A 20,997-nucleotide genomic window follows, 5' to 3' on the forward strand; every position below is an offset into this window, starting at 1 on the left:
GCTCTCACTCCGCTTTAATACCTCCGTTCGGTGGAAAAACAACCCGACTGCGCATGCGCAATCGATAAGGCTGCCGCTGCTCCCTTCTTCCGCCTTCCTATGCTTCGGTCTGTGTTGTATTGTTCAAAAGTAGCCACAGAATCGCACACCCGGAGTGTTTTACTAATAAACTAGCGACTGCCTGATAGTATGCCTGCGCTGTGATAGGACACTATTTAGTGGTGTGGAGAAAAAAAAAACACAAACGTGAAAACGGTATCGCAGTGAAACACAAAAGAAAGTGGAAGTAAATAGAAACAAACCGACCTGAATCATCTCTCATGCGTTGTTGACACACACACACACACACACACACACACACACACACACACACACATATATATATATATATATATATATATATATATATATATATATATATATATATATATATATATATATATATTAGAGTGCTGTAGCTTTAAGAGCTGAGGTAAAATTAATTATTTGATGTGGATTTTTTCTCCTATAGATGACTATATTGTTAATAGATGTTTTCATGTAGGTTTTGGTGTTTTGTTTAAACCTTTCTAGGCTTTCAATGTTTGCTCATCATTGCCACCTGCCTGATGAAGCTGGTTACTGCATAATGCAGCTGCTAGCATAATTTAGTCACTTAAACTGGTATCTGCAGACAGAAAACCAACTTTTGCTTCAGACTGTGACACAACAGGACAAATCTTATGTATTTAGGCTTAGGGTTATTTAGAAATGTACTGTGCAAGCACAATGTAAAATGCTAAACGCATAAATGTAAATGCAATGCGGGAAAGAAATGTGGAGGCTACATTTTATCTTTGTGAAAATGTTTGTTTAATTTTCCCTTTTTGCTTATATTATGTTTGTAAAAATGCCTGATGCAAAATACTTTGTTGAAGAAAACAAGAAGACTGATGTTACACTCTTAAACATAAAGGTGTTCGAGATGCTATGGAAGAACCTTTAGGTCTAAATCGTTCCATAAAGAACCTTTAACATTTGAAACATCTGTTTCACAAAATGTTCTTTGTGGCAAAAGTAGGTTCTTTAGATTATAAAAAGGTAATAAAGAAATGTGTTTTTTTAAACAACCTTTGACCAAATGGTTCTTTGTGGAACCAAAAATGGTTCTTCTATGATATCGCAGTGAAAAACCTTTTAAATAAGTGTATTTTGCTATTATTTACATATTATATCATTTATTTAGATTTTTTTCTCTCTCATTTTGGTTTTAATTAGTTTTAGTAATTTAGCTATGTGTTGCTAATTGCTAATTTTGCTGTGGAATGAGAAAGTTTGGGAACCCCCATGCAGGATCTGTGACGACGTGAATAATTTGAACAAAATAAGAGGGATCATACAAAATGCTGCTTATTTTTTTTATTTAATACTGTCCTGAGAAAGAAAAAAGATATGCATGCATAAAATATGTTTACATTTACTCAACATGACAAAAAATAGCTGAAGTGATTAAAATAACCCCATTTAATAGTTAAAGAACCCTTGGTTCTTAATACTGTGTGTGAGGATCCAACAATTTTTTATTTTTTTTTTTTGTGATGGTTGTTCATGAGTCCCTTGTTTGTTATGCAACGGTTAAACTTAGCACCGTTCTTCAGAAAAATCCTCCATGTTTTACAGATTCATCCGTTTTTGCATATCTTTATCTTGTGGAATAAATGTAAACATGTTTTATGCAAAACAGCCTCTTCCTCAGGACAGTAAATTAAAAATACCATGCATTTTGTATGATCTCTTTGGGTAGATTTACCCCAATAACATTGTAGTAACTTATTTTATTAGCATTGCATTACACAGTAAATGCAAATCAATGCATGACATAATAATAATATGGACAGTTTCATTGGAAAATTAAACGAGCACTCAATAGTGGGTGTGCAGCAATTATTCATTATTTAATTGTCTATAAATGGTTGCCATATACTGTAAAAGTTATTATCCATGACTACATACCAGCCTCTTTCCATGTGCAATATTCCAGTAAGATAAATCAACCAGGTCTTAAAAACTGAGGAACAATCTCCGATTTCCACACCCTTACAATGACAATCCCAGCAATAATCATTCCATCAATAATGGTGCTTTGTACAGAGACATTGTGGGCCGACCGAATATCCATATAACATGAATTTTGGTGGAATAACTCAACTATACATCTCAGAAAACCACTTAAATATAGCACCCTAGATGGTAACGTTTAGGACATGCCCAGAAGAAATGGATCAGATTTACACAGGTCTCCACAAATAGGAGAAATAGTAGGGAAAAACGGAATAGTCCGTTATATGATGCCAAATGCAGTTTTTTCTTTGCACACTGACCAATTCTATCACCTAAAATATGCATTTTTATGAAGGTGAAACATACAATATGAAAACCATATTGTTTGTCAAATACTCAACAGCAGATGGCAGCAAAGCTCTATTTAAACGCATAAACGTGACATTATTTAAAATGACCAACATAAATTTAAGCAAAACGTGCTAAAAGTAATGATAAATTCTTTTTTTTTTTATTTTAACTATTGCGTAACACGCACAATGCATACGTCATTTACAAAGACGGTATTTTAATTGTCCCGTATTTTGCAGCGCAAATCAATCGGACGTAAAAGGTAAAAGCGTGTATTCTTTTGCAAAGAGATCTGGAGCACAAAACCCAATTCGTTTATGAGAATGAGGATTCTGCAACAGTTTCGTTGAGTAATTGATTCCATTCGGATCAATTCTCATTGGATGACCATTATAGCTCAAGACAAAGACCCTTTCAGGCAAAATCCTGTCATACTAAAACAATGGCCATGACCGAGATGATAGATCCATTTCTACCTTACCCACTCATCGTTTTATGTAATTCGCCGAATGATCTTATCAATTCCATCCTCCAGAGCGGGGGACAGGTCTGCTCTCTCCGGGTCAGAGGTCACCGTCAGAGTTCAAAGGTCAAATTTAGTATTTAAATTGAAGACCTTACAAAGCGCTGATGGATACGGGTAGCTTTCATCATAATATTATTACGCCGTTGGCTCTTAAATGATTGAAAGGTATATCTAATTATAATTTAAACATTAAAATTACAATTCTGTTTAAGGGAAGAATCCACACACACACACTGACTAATGTAGGCAAAAGACGATTTACGGCACTTATACCATTACCGGTGTATTTGTAATCTACATCACCAATTTATTTCAATTCACCAACTCGCGATTGATAACAATTAATTTGCTTGTTTTTTTTTGCGGTAGGTTCAATGCCTTGCCGAAACATAAAGCTTCTAATGTGTGTGTGTGTGTGTGTGTGTTTAAGAGCCATGATGTAATGTGAAGACTCAAGTCGTTCCCACACTTGGAGAGGGATCCCTGACAGCCTGGGAAACTAAAAGCTTCCATCTGTTCAACAGGTCAACAGAGGGTCCTGTGACCTTTGACACAGATTTGTCCCCCAGTAAATATGAAGGAGCAAGCTGTTGACAGAGTGGTAAACGATACAGACCAGTTCTGTGTAATCTCATCTGAGTCAGACTTATCCGATATTCTGTTGACAGGTTGTACATCTAATTTGTCAACAAAGGGGAAACGAAGGGAACGAATGATTTGGTAATCACAAAACTTTTTTCCACCATTGAAAGAAAACGACAAAGCCCAACGTTATTTTCCGCCATGCGCTTAACTGTGCTTTTTGCTATTTGCATGTTTGCGTGTCAGTGCCCGGGTTATCATATAAAGACCGCTTGATCCCACAAACCTTGTTCTGGAGCAGGGTTAGGGCTGTTTTTGCTGTGCCAACTTTGTACGATAAGAAACGGAGCGGTGCATGTTACGAGTAGATGCTTGAGCAGCACAGCCGATCACGTATAAACAGCTCCTATATTCAAATTAGAACGTGAATAAGAAAAAAGTACAGTGTGAATCGGCAGTTTAAGACCACTCAGGATTAACTGTTACCCCTATCTAAATTATGAGTCCAAAATTTCCTACTTTTTTCGTATTCCGTACTTGTCGTCCTTTCCTATCACGAATGCGAAAAAATGCAGAAAATCGATTTGGAGGCAGTGTGTAAACGTGATTGACGCAACATGCGAAAAAGACGGACTGATTTAAAATTGGGTTTAAAATAACCCAGGGTTAAGTACTGTGTGTAAAGCCCTATAGTTTCACATTGCATATGTTCGCCATTGCAATGCGGGTTTCATAACCCTGATTTGAGCTGGTTTAAGCTGGTCCTGTCCCGGTCTTAAGCTAGTTGGACCGATTTAGGACCAGCACATGACCAGCTTAAACCAACGCAAACCAGCATGCCAGCTAACCAGCATGGTTTTTGCAACAGGGTGAATGAAAAGCGGAGTTAACTATATGAAAGTACCTTCATTCTGAGTTGAAATGTGGGCTTTAGAATAATGATAACCCTGGTTTAAGCCCTTTCATTTGGGAGAAAAAGAAACTGTTTTGCTCTTACGTTCACATCACATAAAATCCATTCTGGAAAACCTTGATAAAACAGTCCTGCATATATATCAGCCTATAAGGATGCCATTATATAAGCAGGTCTCGTGCTGCATTCATCCAATCAGCAATGCAGACACTGCAAATATGCAAATGAGAATGTTAGCCCATGGTTTAGGAATGTGCAGTGCGCGTCGCTAACCACGATTCACTCTTATCCCCAGGTAAAGTATGAGCAGCGTGAGAAGTGAAGCAATTAACCCAGGACTTAATTTACCCAGATTTAGAATAATATGTCGAATGTCCCCAAACCAGAAACGTACTTTAAAGGTAATCAATTAACCAAGCTATTAGCTTTTATTGTTGCCATTTTATTCAATGTCAGCATCCAATTGCTAATGAATGGATGGATATCGGTTTACTTTCATCTTCGGCAGACATCTTGAGGAAAACTGCTCCATATTTGAAGAAGCGCACACAAAAGACCTGAACCAAAAGCTGCGTGGTCTGTCCTACACAATAAAGCTTAACCCCTATTACACACAACTATTTTCAAACCCTTCACTGTGTTTAACGGTGGCATGTTGAGGTCTCAACCCTTTATGGAAAAACCCTTCCTTTAAACGGGAGTCAAGGACCCTTGCATGCAGACAATCAATACTCTTATATACTGATCGCATGGATACCTGAATCTAAAAGCTTAGCGGGCTTAAGAGGACGGCGGTTTTCAATATTTTGCTGAATAAACAGCTCTCAAATCAATCTTTCACAAGCAGTCCAGGCTAACAGAAACAAACGAGTCACATCTGGAAATGTGGCATGCAGATCAAGGGCCGTCCAATGGAGGCCCTGTATTGCTTTATATCATCCAGGTGTGCTCTCACACCTGCAGATGTACATTCAGTCTCTCGGAGATCCAGCTGCATGCATTTGGCTTCCAAATAGCTCGGCCCTTCCAGAGGTCACGAAGGTCACACATCTGCATGTGAAATGCGATGGCCTTTGACACCACCCGCTGCCCCTGAGCCTCTGTGGCCCTTTTGTTACATAAAGTGCCAGCGCCGGTGTCGACTGCTGCGATTTAGGCACCTGATGTTTGCCTAGCCTCGCTGAACATAAGTGGCTTCATGATCCTAGTGCAAAAATATGTTATACCATTTATTTATCATATAGAGATTTATATATAGAGAGGGATTTTTATATATATTTGACCGCCTGCCGTTGATATTCGTAACAAAATTGTGCACAAATATTAAGATAATATCCTTCTAGAGCATTGTTTTTAGAGTAGTGACCCTTCTTTTGACCTCTGACCCTGGGCTTTGTCCTTGTCTTTGCTCATTGTATCGCTTTGACCCTTTAACCTGCGGCTCCTACAACCTGTTCACAAACATGCCACCGATCACGTGACTCCGCTCCATCCAGAGCCTTGAGGTTCACCAGCAACTCAAAGCAAAACGTTGACCCTTGAACTCACTGAATTATGCACGAGAAGAATCGTTGCCGCTGGAAGTGCAATCACTGTTATTAATAATACCTTTAGACTACAGCGGCTTCTATAAATACTACTGCTGTTTATATTTATAGGCAAGACACTACAGATGAACAGGGTAACAACGTTACACTAATAGATCAATGTCACTTGTTGTTTAATCTGCAGTACAATAAGACAAGTTTCCTAAAATGCTGTTTGAATTTGCAAATGAGACATTATCTAATTAAGTATACACGAATCGTAAAGAAATATAATATTTTTTCTTTTCACACTAGGTGGCAGTCTGTTTTTCTACACTCGTGAGCTTCAGGTTAAATTTAAAATATACTAATCAAATGCAAAAATGATAAACGATCTACTGTGGTTATCAGATTGGAGAATGAATTCAATAAAGATAGCGGTGAGGATGAAAAGCATATCCTACCTTTTGACTAGCTAAAATCCTAATCTCGTAATCCCAATACGCGGAAAATGAATATAAACGCATAAAAGTCTCAGTGTTTGCTAAAAGTGACTTGAAGCACATAATTGCATCCAGCCGCCTTTGGAAGGATGTGAGCTAAATGGCCAATCAAACAGAGCTTCCGAGCTTAAAGGAGCCGCCCACTTCTGCGCTTTAATACCTGACGGGGTCCATGATACACACCATTCAATAGACCACCGCCGAGGCGCGTATGAGACCAAGTGAAGGTGTGGTCGTTTGGATCAGCATCATGCCAAAGTTGAGTCCATTCAGCTCTGTTCTCACGGATACTCCTGTTTTTAGTTAAACTTGAAGTCTTCCATTCACGCTCGTGTCAATCATGCCAACAGAAGGCTGCGCCGCGCCGCGTCCTCGCTCTCCTCGGATCTGATTCATTTGGGGTTTCCGATTGTCCCTTTTACGCACGAAGACACCACCGGCGCGGAGTTCCGGCGCGATTGTTTTATGCCCAATCCGGCTGTCTGATCTTGTTGGACGCGTATCTCCAGCCTCATCGATGCGCTTTCCATACCAATTGGCTCTTCTGCATGGATAAAACGCGACCGGCCTTCTTCGTCTTGAATAATACAGGAGAAGACGCGTAAAAGGTTCGCGGTCCAGCCATGGCCATGGTGGTGAGCGTGTGGAGAGATCCGCAGGAGGAGCTGGCACCGGCGGGATCTCTGGACGATCAGAGCGAAGCGGGGAGAGACCACCACCATCACCACCGCCTGAGCGCGGCCGCTCACTCTCCAAGCGCCGGACTGCCTTCCGCGGAGGATAAAGGACAGAACTCGGCGCAGAACCAGCAGCACATTGAGTGCGTGGTTTGCGGGGATAAATCCAGCGGGAAGCACTACGGACAGTTCACCTGTGAGGGATGCAAAAGTTTCTTTAAGCGGAGCGTTCGGCGAAACTTATCGTACACGTGCCGCGCCAACAGAAGCTGCCCGGTGGACCAGCACCACAGGAACCAGTGCCAGTACTGCCGCCTGAAGAAATGCCTGAAAGTGGGCATGAGACGCGAAGGTGAGTGCGCGGTGCATTCTTCTTTTGCAGCCCACGTTAAAAAAAATAAAACAACGAGTATTTATAATATTTCATAATAATAATAATACGTAAACACTATTAATAGTATATTTATATAAAACAACACTAATAAACTTTTACGTAGCCTACACTAACGCGAATACTGTATTACTTATGGCTCATAGCCGAAAACAGTTTGATTAAAAGATTTTGCTTCTGAACATAAGAAAAAAACTCTTTAAAAACATACAGAAATTATTCATCGTGTAATAATAAAGACCTTATTTTACAAAGCAACTATATTAGCTACAGACTGCTCATTTAGTCTGCATTTAATTAGTGGATGGGACAAGATATGTTATTGCAGCAGAACAGACTTCACATTAATATGTTAGTGTGAAGTGCATAAATTATTACGAGTATTAGTATAGTTTCTCAGAGCATTGTTTTCATATTTAAGATGGAATGCGCTCGCAGGTTGGTTAATTGTGTCAACAGTGGGTTTTATTATTCCCACGATTGCATCGCATATGCACTTTCAGGAAAAAAAAGGTACAGAAACCGGAACGCTTTCAACGGGACAGCCTGCGCCTTATTTATCACTAAAGCGTGTATATTAATACGTTAAAGATACATATTTGTACCTAAATCGTAGCCTGTATAGATTTATAGCACATAAATGGTAAATATCAGTTGCATACCTTTCGAAAGTGTACTTCGCCAGTGACCTTTTTTCCGTTTGAGCGTACATGCAGAAAGATGAGAGATGTGATTTTTCACGATAACGTTATATGTTGTTTCTATGCACATTTCTTCTCCATCTGATTGTGTTTTGATAGCGGTTCAGCGAGGAAGAATGCCGCCCAATCAGCCGAACCCGAGCCATTACGCGCTGACCAACGGAGACCCGCTGAATGGCCAGTGCTACCTGTCCGGATACATATCCCTCCTGCTTCGGGCCGAGCCGTATCCAGCCTCCAGATACGGAAACCAGTGCATGCAGCCGGGTAACATCATGGGCATTGAGAACATCTGCGAGCTGGCGGCCCGTTTGCTCTTCAGCGCGGTGGAATGGGCGAGGAACATCCCTTTCTTTCCCGATCTCCAAATCACGGACCAGGTGTCTCTCCTTAGACTCACCTGGAGCGAACTTTTCGTTCTGAACGCGGCGCAGAGCTCCATGCCTCTCCACGTGGCCCCTCTCCTCGCCGCCGCCGGGCTCCACGCGTCCCCGATGTCCGCGGACCGAGTCGTGGCCTTCATGGATCATATACGGTTCTTCCAGGAGCAGGTGGAGAAACTGAAGGCCCTGCAGGTGGACTCCGCCGAATACAGCTGTGCCAAAGCAATAGTGCTGTTCACATCAGGTAGGCGCGAATCGAGATCAAGCAAACCTACTGTATGTACACTTTAATGAGTTTCTCTATAGCATAATCCTGTTTGTTCAAATAATCAGTCAATCAGTATCAGATTAATAGCTTGGCTGTTTAAAAATAATGCTAGTTCGCTATGTAAAGAATATCAAATATGCATTAGGCTGCTTAGTAATAAAAGTTTGCCTAAATTAGGTATTGTTTGACAAGTTACATTTGTACACATAGGCTAGGTTGCCCTATATTTTAAGCAACATTAATATTTTAGGTTTAAATGATTATGTTCCCTTTGGTGTGACAAATTATTAAATGTATGCCTATACAAACAGTATAGATACAGAACAGTATGAATGTGCGGGGGTTCGTAATTTAAAACAATTAGCAAAGTCCTGCCTATTAGATGGAAATTCGCATGTTACACAACCCCATCCTCCATGAAGGCTTGAAAAAAAAAGGAAAATTCTAAAGGCCTTCTCAACCACGTTTTAATACAATTAGGTTACGCTTTCGCAACGTTTCGACAACGTTTAAGCAACGCTCGAACAATGTTCGCGTAACCGACGTTCGTTCGAGCAGGGCGCGCTAAATAAAACAACATTCAAAAAATTTAAACAATGTTCGAGTTACCAAAGTTCGATAAGTTTTAAGCAGAGCGCCAAACAGAAATTGAGAGCGGTCTTGGGCGTTACTATAGCAACGGTACACCGACCCTGGAATACGCGGGCTTTTCGTTTCAGTTATACAGATCGTCGACGTTAATTTTAATGTTGTTATAAATTGATACACTACAAAAAATGTAATGCTTGGATTGCAAATGAGCCACAAGACATGCAGCCTACTCAACGCGCTAAGAAAATATTCTAAAAACAAAAAAAATCCACACGTTTATAGGTCACACGTTTTCCAAAACACTCCCAAAAGAGTTTTAATATAGCCTACTTATGTCTAAATAAAGGCTGGTTAAAAATACCGTGTCCTATAGAAGTCGAGAGTGCGTATAGCATAATAATGTGGCCCCAATTGTTATTTTGGAGTTAGCCTGCATCTTCTTCATTTATTTACTCTCTAAGAAGTTTCTATTAAACTTTCAAAATATACATTCAGAGCTTAATTCGTTTCGTTAATTCCTGGTATCCACGTGCACCCTAATTAATCGTAAAGCAATGACAAACGTTAGGAAATGAATGTCTAATGCTTTTTACAATGAGCAAATATTTGTCTACAGACTTAAGGTCGCGCTCCTTTGATCGAGACGATTAGATCTGCAAATGAATTCGTTCTGTTTATCTAAGTGAACGCTGACGCTTTATTGCTATTATGGTTCTACTGCTATGTCTTTCCGAAGCGAGTGAAATGAGTTTATTTACACGCTTTTGAACGACGCGTGTTCGTTTGTGCGCAGACGCGTGCGGCCTTTCGGACGTGCCGCACATAGAGGGTCTCCAGGAGAAGTCTCAGTGCGCCCTGGAGGAGTATGTGAGGAGTCAGTACCCGAACCAGCCCACACGCTTCGGCAAGCTGCTGCTGAGGCTCCCCGCGCTCCGGATGGTCTCCTCCTCCGTCATAGAACAGCTTTTCTTCGTTCGACTGGTGGGTAAGACGCCCATCGAGACGCTCATCAGGGATATGCTGCTGTCCGGGAGCAGTTTCAACTGGCCCTACATGTCCATTCAGTGAGAGGAGGAAGACGAAGAGGGGGACGTTTGGTGAGCATTTACAGACGAGAGCTAAACGAGTCACGGATGATGCAGAAACTCTCTCTCTCTCTCTCGATCGATCGATGTCGGTTTATATAGCAATGATATTCGTGAAAAATGTGAAGATATCTTTACTCTCTTTCTCCTGATCTCTACTTTTAACAGTCGACCACGACGCGTGCCATAAAAAGACTTTATAAAATAACTTTTGATTCACTTATTCAGCAGTGTAATTGTCCATTTTAAATGCAAAACGTCTTAATTTAGTTTTGTTTTCTTTTTGAACGATGCATTGATGCAAAATAACAGAAATAATTGGTGTTGCCCATATAAAAAAAAAACGTTCGACGGAAATATTACGTTTGTGTTAACTGGAAAGCGGAGACAATGGATTTAACAATTATTTATTTTGCTGTGCTATTTATTTTCCTGCTCGTCAACTTCATGTATCGAAACGATCAACCACAGCACTTAAGGTTATACTTTTTCTGAAGCTCGACAGTAAATATCATCGGTGTATGTTCCAATATTGTTTCTCGGTATGAAATATTACACTTCGAACCATATTTTTGGGCTGTCAGGGTGGGCGAGGGGGACTGTTGGATTTGATGTAAGATGCAACATTTGATTAAACGATTTTCATTAATCATTTCGTGCGTAAATGTGCTTTTGTTTGTACTTTTGCTAATAAAGATAGTTTTCGTAACTTTGAGAGACAAACCGATGCTCATTTTCGCGAAGACGCTTGAAGCGCTTCTTTCTGCTTTGAAAAAAAATGAGTTCTTTTGTAGAAACTGCGATGCAAAGAGACTAAAGCAAGACCCTTGAGGCAGGAGACCGTTTCAGACTCAGCATTTAGCTTTGAATATTTACACAAAATGGATTAATTTGCTTTATAAGCAGTAATTAATTTACAGTCTAACACACGCGGAGCAATAAACATGCCGTTTGTGAATTCTTTTAATGCATGGATTAAAACTATCAAGGTATTAAGAAGAACGCAGTCTGTGCATTTTATTGACGTTCTTGGTATGCATATATATATTTTTAGACGATATAAGAACTCAGCGAAGTCATAAAACATAACCTATACGTTTATAAAAAAAAAAATGTTAGTGTAAACGTTAAATTGGAAGTTTAAATATATTGCAAGCTTGTAAATAAACCAAATGCACATATCTGGGCGAGCTTTGGCTGATCGTTAGGGCTGTAAAGGCTTATGTTTACCAAAAATATTGTCATTTTATCTGATGGAGACAGACAAAACAGTTCTTAATTCCCAGACCGATGATAACCTGGACAGGTGAGATGTGTTTTGTGCAGAGGTGTCAGAAAAACGCTGTGATCTTATCACATCAGTCAGATCAGCCTTCAAAGAAACCTGACTCATTCTAATTGGACTATAAAGTTGGTGTCCTTTCAATCTGCACTGCCGTATCTCAAATATATTCCACAGACAGACAGCAAAGAACGTTCGTTTTTATTTATGACGGTATATAAATATGTTATGCTTTATATATAATGAATCACGCCAGCGCGCTGATATATTTGTAATACTGAACAGTGGTTTGATACAGGCTACGCTTTTCCGTTCAAATCATTTTCTTTCTAATTAAAATCAGTTCCAGCCGTGAAAATGAAGAGTGTGAAGTCGTAGCGTTTTTGGAAACAAAAGCTTCATCACCTTCATGAGCTACAAAGCACGAAGCTTACGATGTTGTGGGCTAAATAAAAGGGTTTTAGAAATTCTCTCCCAACCCGAAAGCATTTGATTTCATTTGTAATTTCTAGATAGAAATGTAAACTGATTTTTTGTATTCTGAGCTATAAAACAGCTCTAATAAGCGCGTCTGTCGTTCTCGTTATAGCGAGCTTTTAGGAATACGCATGCGCGAAACGAAACGATTTTTAAAAAAATAGTTTTTTAGACTTCGCACTAAAAGTCCTCGAAAGTAGCACAGATATTTTTTTATAATTTCATAATGTCCTTGCTCTGAACCATGCTACAAAATCGTGGTGTTTTTAATCAAGTTGCTGAATCTCATAACAATAGGCTATTTAAAGTTTTTTTTAATTTATTGTTATGTCTGTGTGGATTTACTCAACCTAATTGTGACCTCTTTTTTGGAGACGAGTTTCTAAAAAAAAAAATCTTTTCAGGCTATAACAACAGAACTGTATAGCATCTGCGTGCGTTCCTCCGTGTTTTCTGTGTGGAGTCTGACAGCCAGAGTCTCTAGTTATCGTGAACTCCGCGACCCCGCGCTTCTCTCATCATGTGCGGATCTCCTCCCGAGCCGAGGTGTATCGTGAACCCGTGGCATCTCAGATGAATTGCTGACACCGTGCCTGGGTTAGCCATGACCCCAGCGGTGCCTGGGGACCCATGAGGAGAACCGGAGCTCGGAATAAAGCGCAGGCTCGGGCCGCGGGGGGATTCCTGATGGCCACGAGGAGGGTCTTTGTTGGACGTTAGTATCATAGGATACGTGCTCGGATCAAGGGTACAGCTGTTAGAGGAAACTCTGTCCAAGCTGCTAGTGTGGGAATGCAAACATAGGCACTTGTGAGGAAAGCAGTGCTTAGAAAGCAATAGATATGATATAGATAAAAAGAAGCAATCGAAAAAAAGGTCAGGTGGGAATATAAATATGGGTGACCACAAAGAAGGCCTTCCCGTCATGAACAAGCATTATAGTCTTACTGGTCTTAGTTGGATTATCAAGCTGTAAAGACACTGCATACCAGGAAAGGACGATTACAGCACAATCTGGAGACCGGAGTGCTGTCTACCTAAATCAAGTTAACACAACGTGTCACCTGCAGGGTCCTGGATCCTTGGTAATGGACAATAGGCTTTCTGGAATGGAAATGGTGGTGAAGTCCAAATCCTGGTTTAAGACTTTAATGCAGTCTCTGTTATATTCTTTGTCTCGGCTCAATTAGCTCACTCGCATCCAGGTACAATATGGAGAGTGGATTTGAACAACGCAGCCAACTGTGATCAATGGGAATGGCTTTTAAATTCCAGTTCAATTCCAGAGTTTCTGTGTGAAGCAGTAAAACAGTTGATAACAAGAAATGCTTTATCAGAAGAATCACGTAGGAATGCTGAAAATGCAGCTTCGAATCACAGGAATAAATTGCAAATTAAAATACATTCAAATAAAAAGTAGTCCTTTTGAATTATAATTATTTATTATAATTATTTTGTTATAATAATAGTTTTTGGATCCAATAAATGCAGCTTTGGGGAGCCAAACAGACATCTCAAAAACCTTACCAACCCCACACATTCTGAACGGCGGTATACATGTAAATGTATACAATCGTTTATATATAAAATTTGAATTGCGTTTCATTAAATCTTCTGTAATTTCAGCCGAACATCCTTTGTGTTGTGGCCCATAATAATCTCATATTCTCACTTAGCCTCAAAAAAATTAAAGCAATAGTTAATTAATTAGCCAATAGTTTACTCACCCCAAACTATCCTAGGTGTATATGACTTTCTTCTTTAAAATGAACACAGAGTTTTTAAAAAATGTATTCTGGCTCTTCCAATCTTGGTAATGTTTGTGGATAGTTGAATACATTATTTGGATACATTTTTGAAAAACTGTGTTAGTCTGAAAGAAGAAAGTCATATGCACCTAGGATAGCTTCGGGGTCAGTAAAATATGGGGTAATTTTCATTTTTGGGTGAACTATTCCTTTAACAAGCAAGCTTTGATCAACAAGGTTAATTTGTCTTTTTCTCTCGGACGATCAGAGATGGTACCTGCTCTTTTGTCGCTCACTGATGATCAGACATTGTCTGTTCTTCTCCCAGTCAATTACGTCCTGCTGGTGTAATTGCAGAGCACTTTTTCTGGCCCATTATCAGCCTTTGTTCCTCTGCAACTTGGCCTGAACGCAACTGATACAGGTTTTTTAATTGTCCAAGCGGTCTATTCAAACATAATCAGTTTTATAAGAAGTTTCATACATGAATATATATATATATATAGAACAGGGTCGAAGAGTTTTGGAAGTTGTATGATAGAATATGTGCAAAAAATGTGCATTTAAAACATGCATTTTAAATAACATGTGGAATATTTTAAAATAGCACCTTTTGAATTCAGCAACTTAAAAATTCATATGCTTGTGTGTATTCAATCAATTTAAAAAGATATGGTACACATAGACATAAACAAGACTGCCACTAATTTCTAAGTTGTATAATGTAATTTAATATAATTTGTATAAACATATGCATATGCAAAATTTGTTTAGTGCAGTTTAAAATGACAAACAAACTTTGAGCACTCACTGAATTGGTCAGATCTATTGGTAACACTTCCTAATGCTTCTGCTGATTTGTCACTTCCTGGAGCGCTGTCAAACGATTAATCCTGATCGATCGCATCCAATACATGTGTTTACTGTCAAGACAAAGTAAGTTTATTGCACAGTTCATACACAGTGGTAATTTCTTTACATAAAAGAAAGTAAAATAATGATTAAAATATAATAATCACAAAATTTAAAAACAAGGGGGAGCATATGAACTTTTTTAATATTAATTAAAACAGTTCAAATAAAATACAAAATTAATACACATAAAATACAGTGCGGACGTGGCATAGTTATCATTCAACAAATGCACAGCCAAACAGACTGACTTCACTTGTTTTGTGTGAACCCTTGCTATTCCTAACTCGATCTTAATTATCTGAGTGGTCTGTTATATTCAGTAAGCATATCTGTAATGTATTTAGGCCCTATGCCATTGAGTGATGTCTTGACTGGAAACAAAACTGAGATGACAGTATGCTGACTTAGTTACTGCTTTCACATGACTACTGAAACTAAGGTCTGTCTCCAGCATCACACCGAGATTCTTGACTTCATTTTTTAACCCCTAGAATCAAGGTACGCATTCACCTTCGGAACCTCATCATTGTTTCCAAATTTCAGTTTTCTCCTTGTTTAACTGAAGAAAATTCTTGCACATCCAGTTTTTAATTTGATCAATGCATTGGCAGAGGGAGTCAATGGGGCTATAGTCATTTGTAGATAAGGCTGGATAAATCTGGGTATCATCGGCATAGCTGTGGTAGGCAATTTGGCTCTTTCTCATTATCTGATTCAGTGGCACCATATACAAGCTAAACAGGAGCGGTGCAAAAATAGAGCCTTGTGGGACTCCGCATGTCACGGACGTCCACTTAGACTTATGCCCTCCTATGCTCACATAATAACCTCTCTTCTAAATATGACCTACACCATTTGAATACCATGCCAGAAAGCCTCAGTTTTCCAGTCTCTCTAGAAAAATGTTACGATCGACAGTGTCAAACGGAGCAGCGTATATTTATTAAATACACACACATGCATGTATATATTTACAAAAATGTTATATTTGTATATTGAAGGCTGCAGTCAGTCTTTGTCGTTATCTATGTTTGGTATTGCAGTTCCTTGCAGAATTATACCCCATGCGTGGGTTGTGCTCTGGCGCGGCTCCAGCATGGATGAATCGAAGGTTTTGAGGTGAATGTGCAGCTGTCAGTCATCGCACCGGTGGGGATCCTGATTCTAAGCTATATCTTGGAATATATGACCCAAATAGGAATTTTCACCTGATATTGTCCTCTGAACAATAATAGTCCACACTTTGATCTGACCGACTGAGGGAAAAAACATCACAATAAATACCAGCGTGATTAAATATATGTACATAATTGTAAATATTTTATTTATATATTTTATATATATATATATATATATATATATATATATATATAGTATGAGTGTGTATTATATATACATAATAGATATAGTACACACACATATATAAACAAAAACTTTTACATTGGAATGCAATGAATCATTTGACAGCACTACTTAAAATCCAAATGATGAAATTAAGAATTAATATTAAAAAATGAATTATTCCCATCTTTAACACACAAAAGCCGTTAAATCCATTGCTAACATTTGATGTTTGTCTACTTTGCCACCGAACTGATGTCACTTCTTGAAGGTATTGTGTCATAAAGACTTTTGTTAGTTAAGTGACCTGGCTAATTAACATTAACATTACTATAAATTCCCTTGTCATTTAACGTGAAACGTAAAGCTTACATAATAGAATGCACGTATGTAACCATCTGTGAAGTATTTGTTTGCTACGACTGTAATTTTCTGCAAATCTGTGCCCGTTATGGAGGGATTCGGGTGAGCGGATCCACAACAGCTTTGGCGCCTCCGCTCTATTGCTACGAATCGTCAGTATCGCTCCACATTCTCATTGGTTTGTTGGCATGTGCTTGATTTCATGCACAAGAAAAGCTGTCCGCAAATCGCTCCAAGCAGAAAAACGCGCAGTTGCTGCCAGATCTCGATTACCGAAAATCACGTCGTATTTGATGGAAACCTACCTCAGATTTAAAAAGCCATGACTGTATATGTTTTCTAAAGCAAAACCAATCGATAAAGTTCATTGACAATGCATCTTCTTATATTTTCGCAAGTCATCGCTCAGCACTGATAATACTTTGCATTACTATTAAATACTGCACACTGGTCTCTCCACAGACTATAGTAATCCTCCTAATGAAGTAAACATGGATTTCCTCATAATGCCCACCGTATTGCACAAGAACATCGTCCCTAATCTGCTCCAGACGGCTTGAGGATGACATGTGCTCTTATGGACCCATCAATCCAGGCACAAGATCATTCACAGTAAAATTAGCTTCTAGGTACGTTCTGCACAAACCACATAGAGCATTTGTGAACTACATTTCAGGTACATTTTGACATTTTTGTTCAATGAAATCAATAGTAAAAGCAGCTCAATCCACCTGAAGAGTCTACAAATGTATCAAATATGACTCTCCGAAATCAGTGTATAATATTAGGCAAGTGTGTTGTTGGGGTCAATGCAGGGTCATCATACAACACCCACCACCCCCCCATCCCTCCAAATCTAACACAGTCTTGTGGGGTCCACAGCTTTTTAGACAACAGCTTGTCGACAGCCCACTCATTAGTGTCTCAAACACGCACAAATGCTCAGACATCAACTCCAACTGACACCAGCGAGAGGGTGATGATAGCGTACTGTAAAAATTTGCTTTTGATTTAATTATGATTCTCAATCTAAGCTGCAATCTGTCCTCATTATCTCTTTATATTTAATACATTAGCATTACATTTTATTCCAACACATGACAAATACACATTCAAATAGATGATTTTAACACCTCTTTTTTGACATTAATTAATTCTGAAAAACAATGATCGTGAAGTTTTTGAGGAAACTTTTATAATGGATTCACATTCACCTTTTCCGCTTCTTAGAAAGAACATGTATTAATCCACTTTATGCTTCTTTGAAGTCGAATCTCTTTCTAATTAAGGAAACACTGGCCTTCAGAAGACCTCATTCTAAAGTCATGTGGTATCTTCTATGCGACTTGACTCAGAAATACATTGGGAGTGATGCAGTTCTCTTTCTCTCTGAAATAAAACTACGTAGGGTAGCAGTGCAAAAAACACAAAGTGCGAATTCATACCAATGCAAACATTTCTAGAATGACTGATATATGATTTTTGGTGCTTCAAAATAATGGCCACTATCTACCATAATTACCAAACTTGGAAGAGCCAGGATATTTTTTTTAAAAGCTCAGACTGTGTTCATCAGGAAGAAGAAAGTCATATACACATAGGATGGCTTGGGTAAGTAAATTATGGGGTAATTTATATTTATATTTATATGGGGTAAACTATTCCTTTGAGTAAACCATCATATTCTGGTGTTTTAAAGAACTAAGAACTAAAAACACACTGATTTAAACAAATTGTTTTGCTCTGTTTTAGAAATTTCATTACACCAGTGCACATGAATGCATATAATAGAATGCATAATATTCCTAAACTATGAAAGTAAATATTTTACAATAACATATATCCAGTACAAGTCCTGGATTCTTGAGTTCAGCTATAAATAATGACACACACGCAATAAAAATAAAATATACAAGGAAATACTATTTCAATCAATGTGCTCCAACTGTTCCTTTGTAAAAAATAGTGACATTTAGTAGCAATATATGAGTGAAAATAGGTTCTATAACATGAATAAAAAGTCTTGCACTGGATTTTTGGTATATTTGGTATATTGGTATATTAAGTGTTCATTTCAATTAGGGTTGCAATATTACACATAATTATTATTGCATAATAACGTTTCTTATACACCAGATTTTTTCAGTGGTTTATTCAAATCATTGTTTTAGTTTCCTGGGTTATTTAAACCAGAGCATAATGACGTACAAAATAAAAAGTTCCTGCTGAGGCTTCATAGGCAACAACTTATATATATATATATATATATATATATATATATATATATATATATATATATATATATGTCTGCACTGCCTAGATCAACCAAAAACATTTGGGTTCACCGATGATACATTAAAGAGTTTTTCACCAATCTGACCAATACAGGCAATTTGTTGGTAGAACATTAAGATGTGTTGCTCGTTGCAGCATTCCTCAAATGCAAATGCCTGGAAGTCTGCACATGCTCTGTGCGGTCGAGCTAATTCTTCCAGGGGGTGATGATATTATGGAGTCTGCTCTCTGAATGAACCTGCGCTTTCTGTTCAGCCTCCAGGCTCTCTGAAATGGATTCTGTACGTCTGAAGCAGTCGCGCCACACGCTTGTCCTTGGGATAAAAAAGCAGGGGATTTTTTCCCTTTAAACCCATAGAGAGGTTATTATCAGAGCTTGTGCTGTTAATAGATCCGACAGACACCTACGGACCGATCCGCCTCATTTCCCGCTTGCCTTTTTGAAGTATCAGAAATGAAATATAATGTGATTTGATATGCGTTCTGCTACATCTGTCACGCCGATGTAATTCCCAGAGGAATGTTTTATACGTTTTATACAAAGTCAACATTATTTACTGTCTTAATACACATTCTTGGGCTTACTGGGAACGATTCATGGGTGCGCGTTGGAAATAAATGATGATGAGGCATTAAAGAGATCTTAACTGTGATTTGCTTTGTATGTGAGCGAGCTAAATGAACAGCGGTTCGTCTCGGTGTTGTATCGGAGCTGTCAGGGCTGAACTCCGTGTGCCAGTGTCTGTGGGAGCAGCAGCAGTTTTCATCACACCGAGGTGAGCGGCCCAGCCAGATCCACGGATCACTGCCAGAGGGAAACTTTGCCCTCGGCGATGCAAATGAAAGGCCCTCCAACAGATCACACATGAAGGAGACAATAAAGTCATGAGGTGCCACTGTGTGTGTGTCAAACCACAAAAGACTTTGCAACACAAAATACAGTGTGTTTTTTCAATTTATTCCAGGTGAGTTTGGGAATAGTTATAATTTTACACAAGATTCAAATTGAGATAAGTTAGCTTTAACTCGTTTGATTTGTGAAGTGCAATGTGCACTGCGTTGGCTTTGGAACAAAGTCCTTTATTCTCAGTACCGTTGCATGCATGCCAAAAAAAATCTGATTTGCATAACAGGAATAAATTATATTTTACAAAAATATTATAGAAAATTGTGTTTTTACTGCATTTTGCACCCTTTTAGCAGAAGAGACAGTATTTAAAAATTAAATTGCAATTGTAATTACTCAAAACATTTCATGGTAGTGTATATACTTATTCATATACGGCTGGGAGATATTTTCATATCAGTCAATATTAATAGTTATTACAATAAATGTCAAATCTTTTTTTATTTCATATTTAAAAAACAGATTTTTGCTCCAAAGTGAAACCTGGTGTTGAAACTAGACCAGTTAATTTTCCTTAAATCAAATGTCTTAACATAAAAATTAATTCATTAGTTTCTGCGTTATCTAATAAGTGATATTGTTTCAAATTAAGAAACAGGTTTGTGTTGCCTGATAATGATAATAATTACAATATTTTTTTGGCCCCTTTCGATATCACTTTTAATTTAATAATAAAACTTTTTTGCACATTTGATAACAGTAGTAGCTAGTAGTAGTAGGAAAATTTTTATTTAAAATCAATAACATCTATAGAAACTTTTATATGTTGAAATTTTAAATGAAAAAAAAAATACATTTTGTGCTCCAATTACATGGCTTACAGTTACTTTTCATTTTGGACTTTTTGTGGAAGATAATTCAGGTGAAAAACAGCAACCTTTAAAGCCCTAGCAACCACCCAGAACACACTATATACCATGCACAGCAAAATCCTAGCAAAGACCGCTGTCTGAAACATGTTGAGTCACTTAAAAAACAGAGCAATGTTCAGACAGTGCCTCAGAGTCACAGTATCTATACATAACCTGCCTGCCTATCGTTCTACTAAAAATGTGAAATAAATCCAAATTCTTCGACACATTTTTGCAATCAACAAGTGAGGACTAGACTGCATTAGAAAGTGGAATTAAAT

The 20,997-nt window shown here is 38.3% G+C and overlaps 1 protein-coding gene across 1 annotated transcript; it reads left to right on the forward strand.

The window, feature by feature from the left end:
• Positions 1 to 6,621: 6,621 nt before the first annotated feature.
• Positions 6,622 to 11,189, forward strand: nr2f1b (nuclear receptor subfamily 2, group F, member 1b). The gene is made up of 3 exons (XM_043231416.1): positions 6,622 to 7,470; positions 8,310 to 8,837; positions 10,246 to 11,189. The coding sequence occupies exons 1-3, from the start codon at positions 7,065 to 7,067 to the stop codon at positions 10,518 to 10,520; spliced, it is 1,209 nt and encodes a 402-aa protein (XP_043087351.1). The 5' UTR covers positions 6,622 to 7,064; the 3' UTR covers positions 10,521 to 11,189.
• The last annotated feature ends 9,808 nt before the right edge of the window (positions 11,190 to 20,997 follow it).

The sequence above is a fragment of the Puntigrus tetrazona genome, unplaced genomic scaffold (assembly GCF_018831695.1).
Source record: "Puntigrus tetrazona isolate hp1 unplaced genomic scaffold, ASM1883169v1 S000000373, whole genome shotgun sequence".
Lineage (NCBI taxonomy): Eukaryota > Metazoa > Chordata > Actinopteri > Cypriniformes > Cyprinidae > Puntigrus > Puntigrus tetrazona.

Bases quoted from the DNA above. Each gene is read 5' to 3' on its own strand.
- nr2f1b (XM_043231416.1), top strand. From the start codon at position 7,065: ATGGCCATGGTGGTGAGCGTGTGGAGAGATCCGCAGGAGGAGCTGGCA. The intron at 7,471-8,309 runs GTGAGTGCGCGG...GTGTTTTGATAG, and splicing joins AGTGGGCATGAGACGCGAAG to CGGTTCAGCGAGGAAGAATG. The intron at 8,838-10,245 runs GTAGGCGCGAAT...GTTTGTGCGCAG, and splicing joins AATAGTGCTGTTCACATCAG to ACGCGTGCGGCCTTTCGGAC.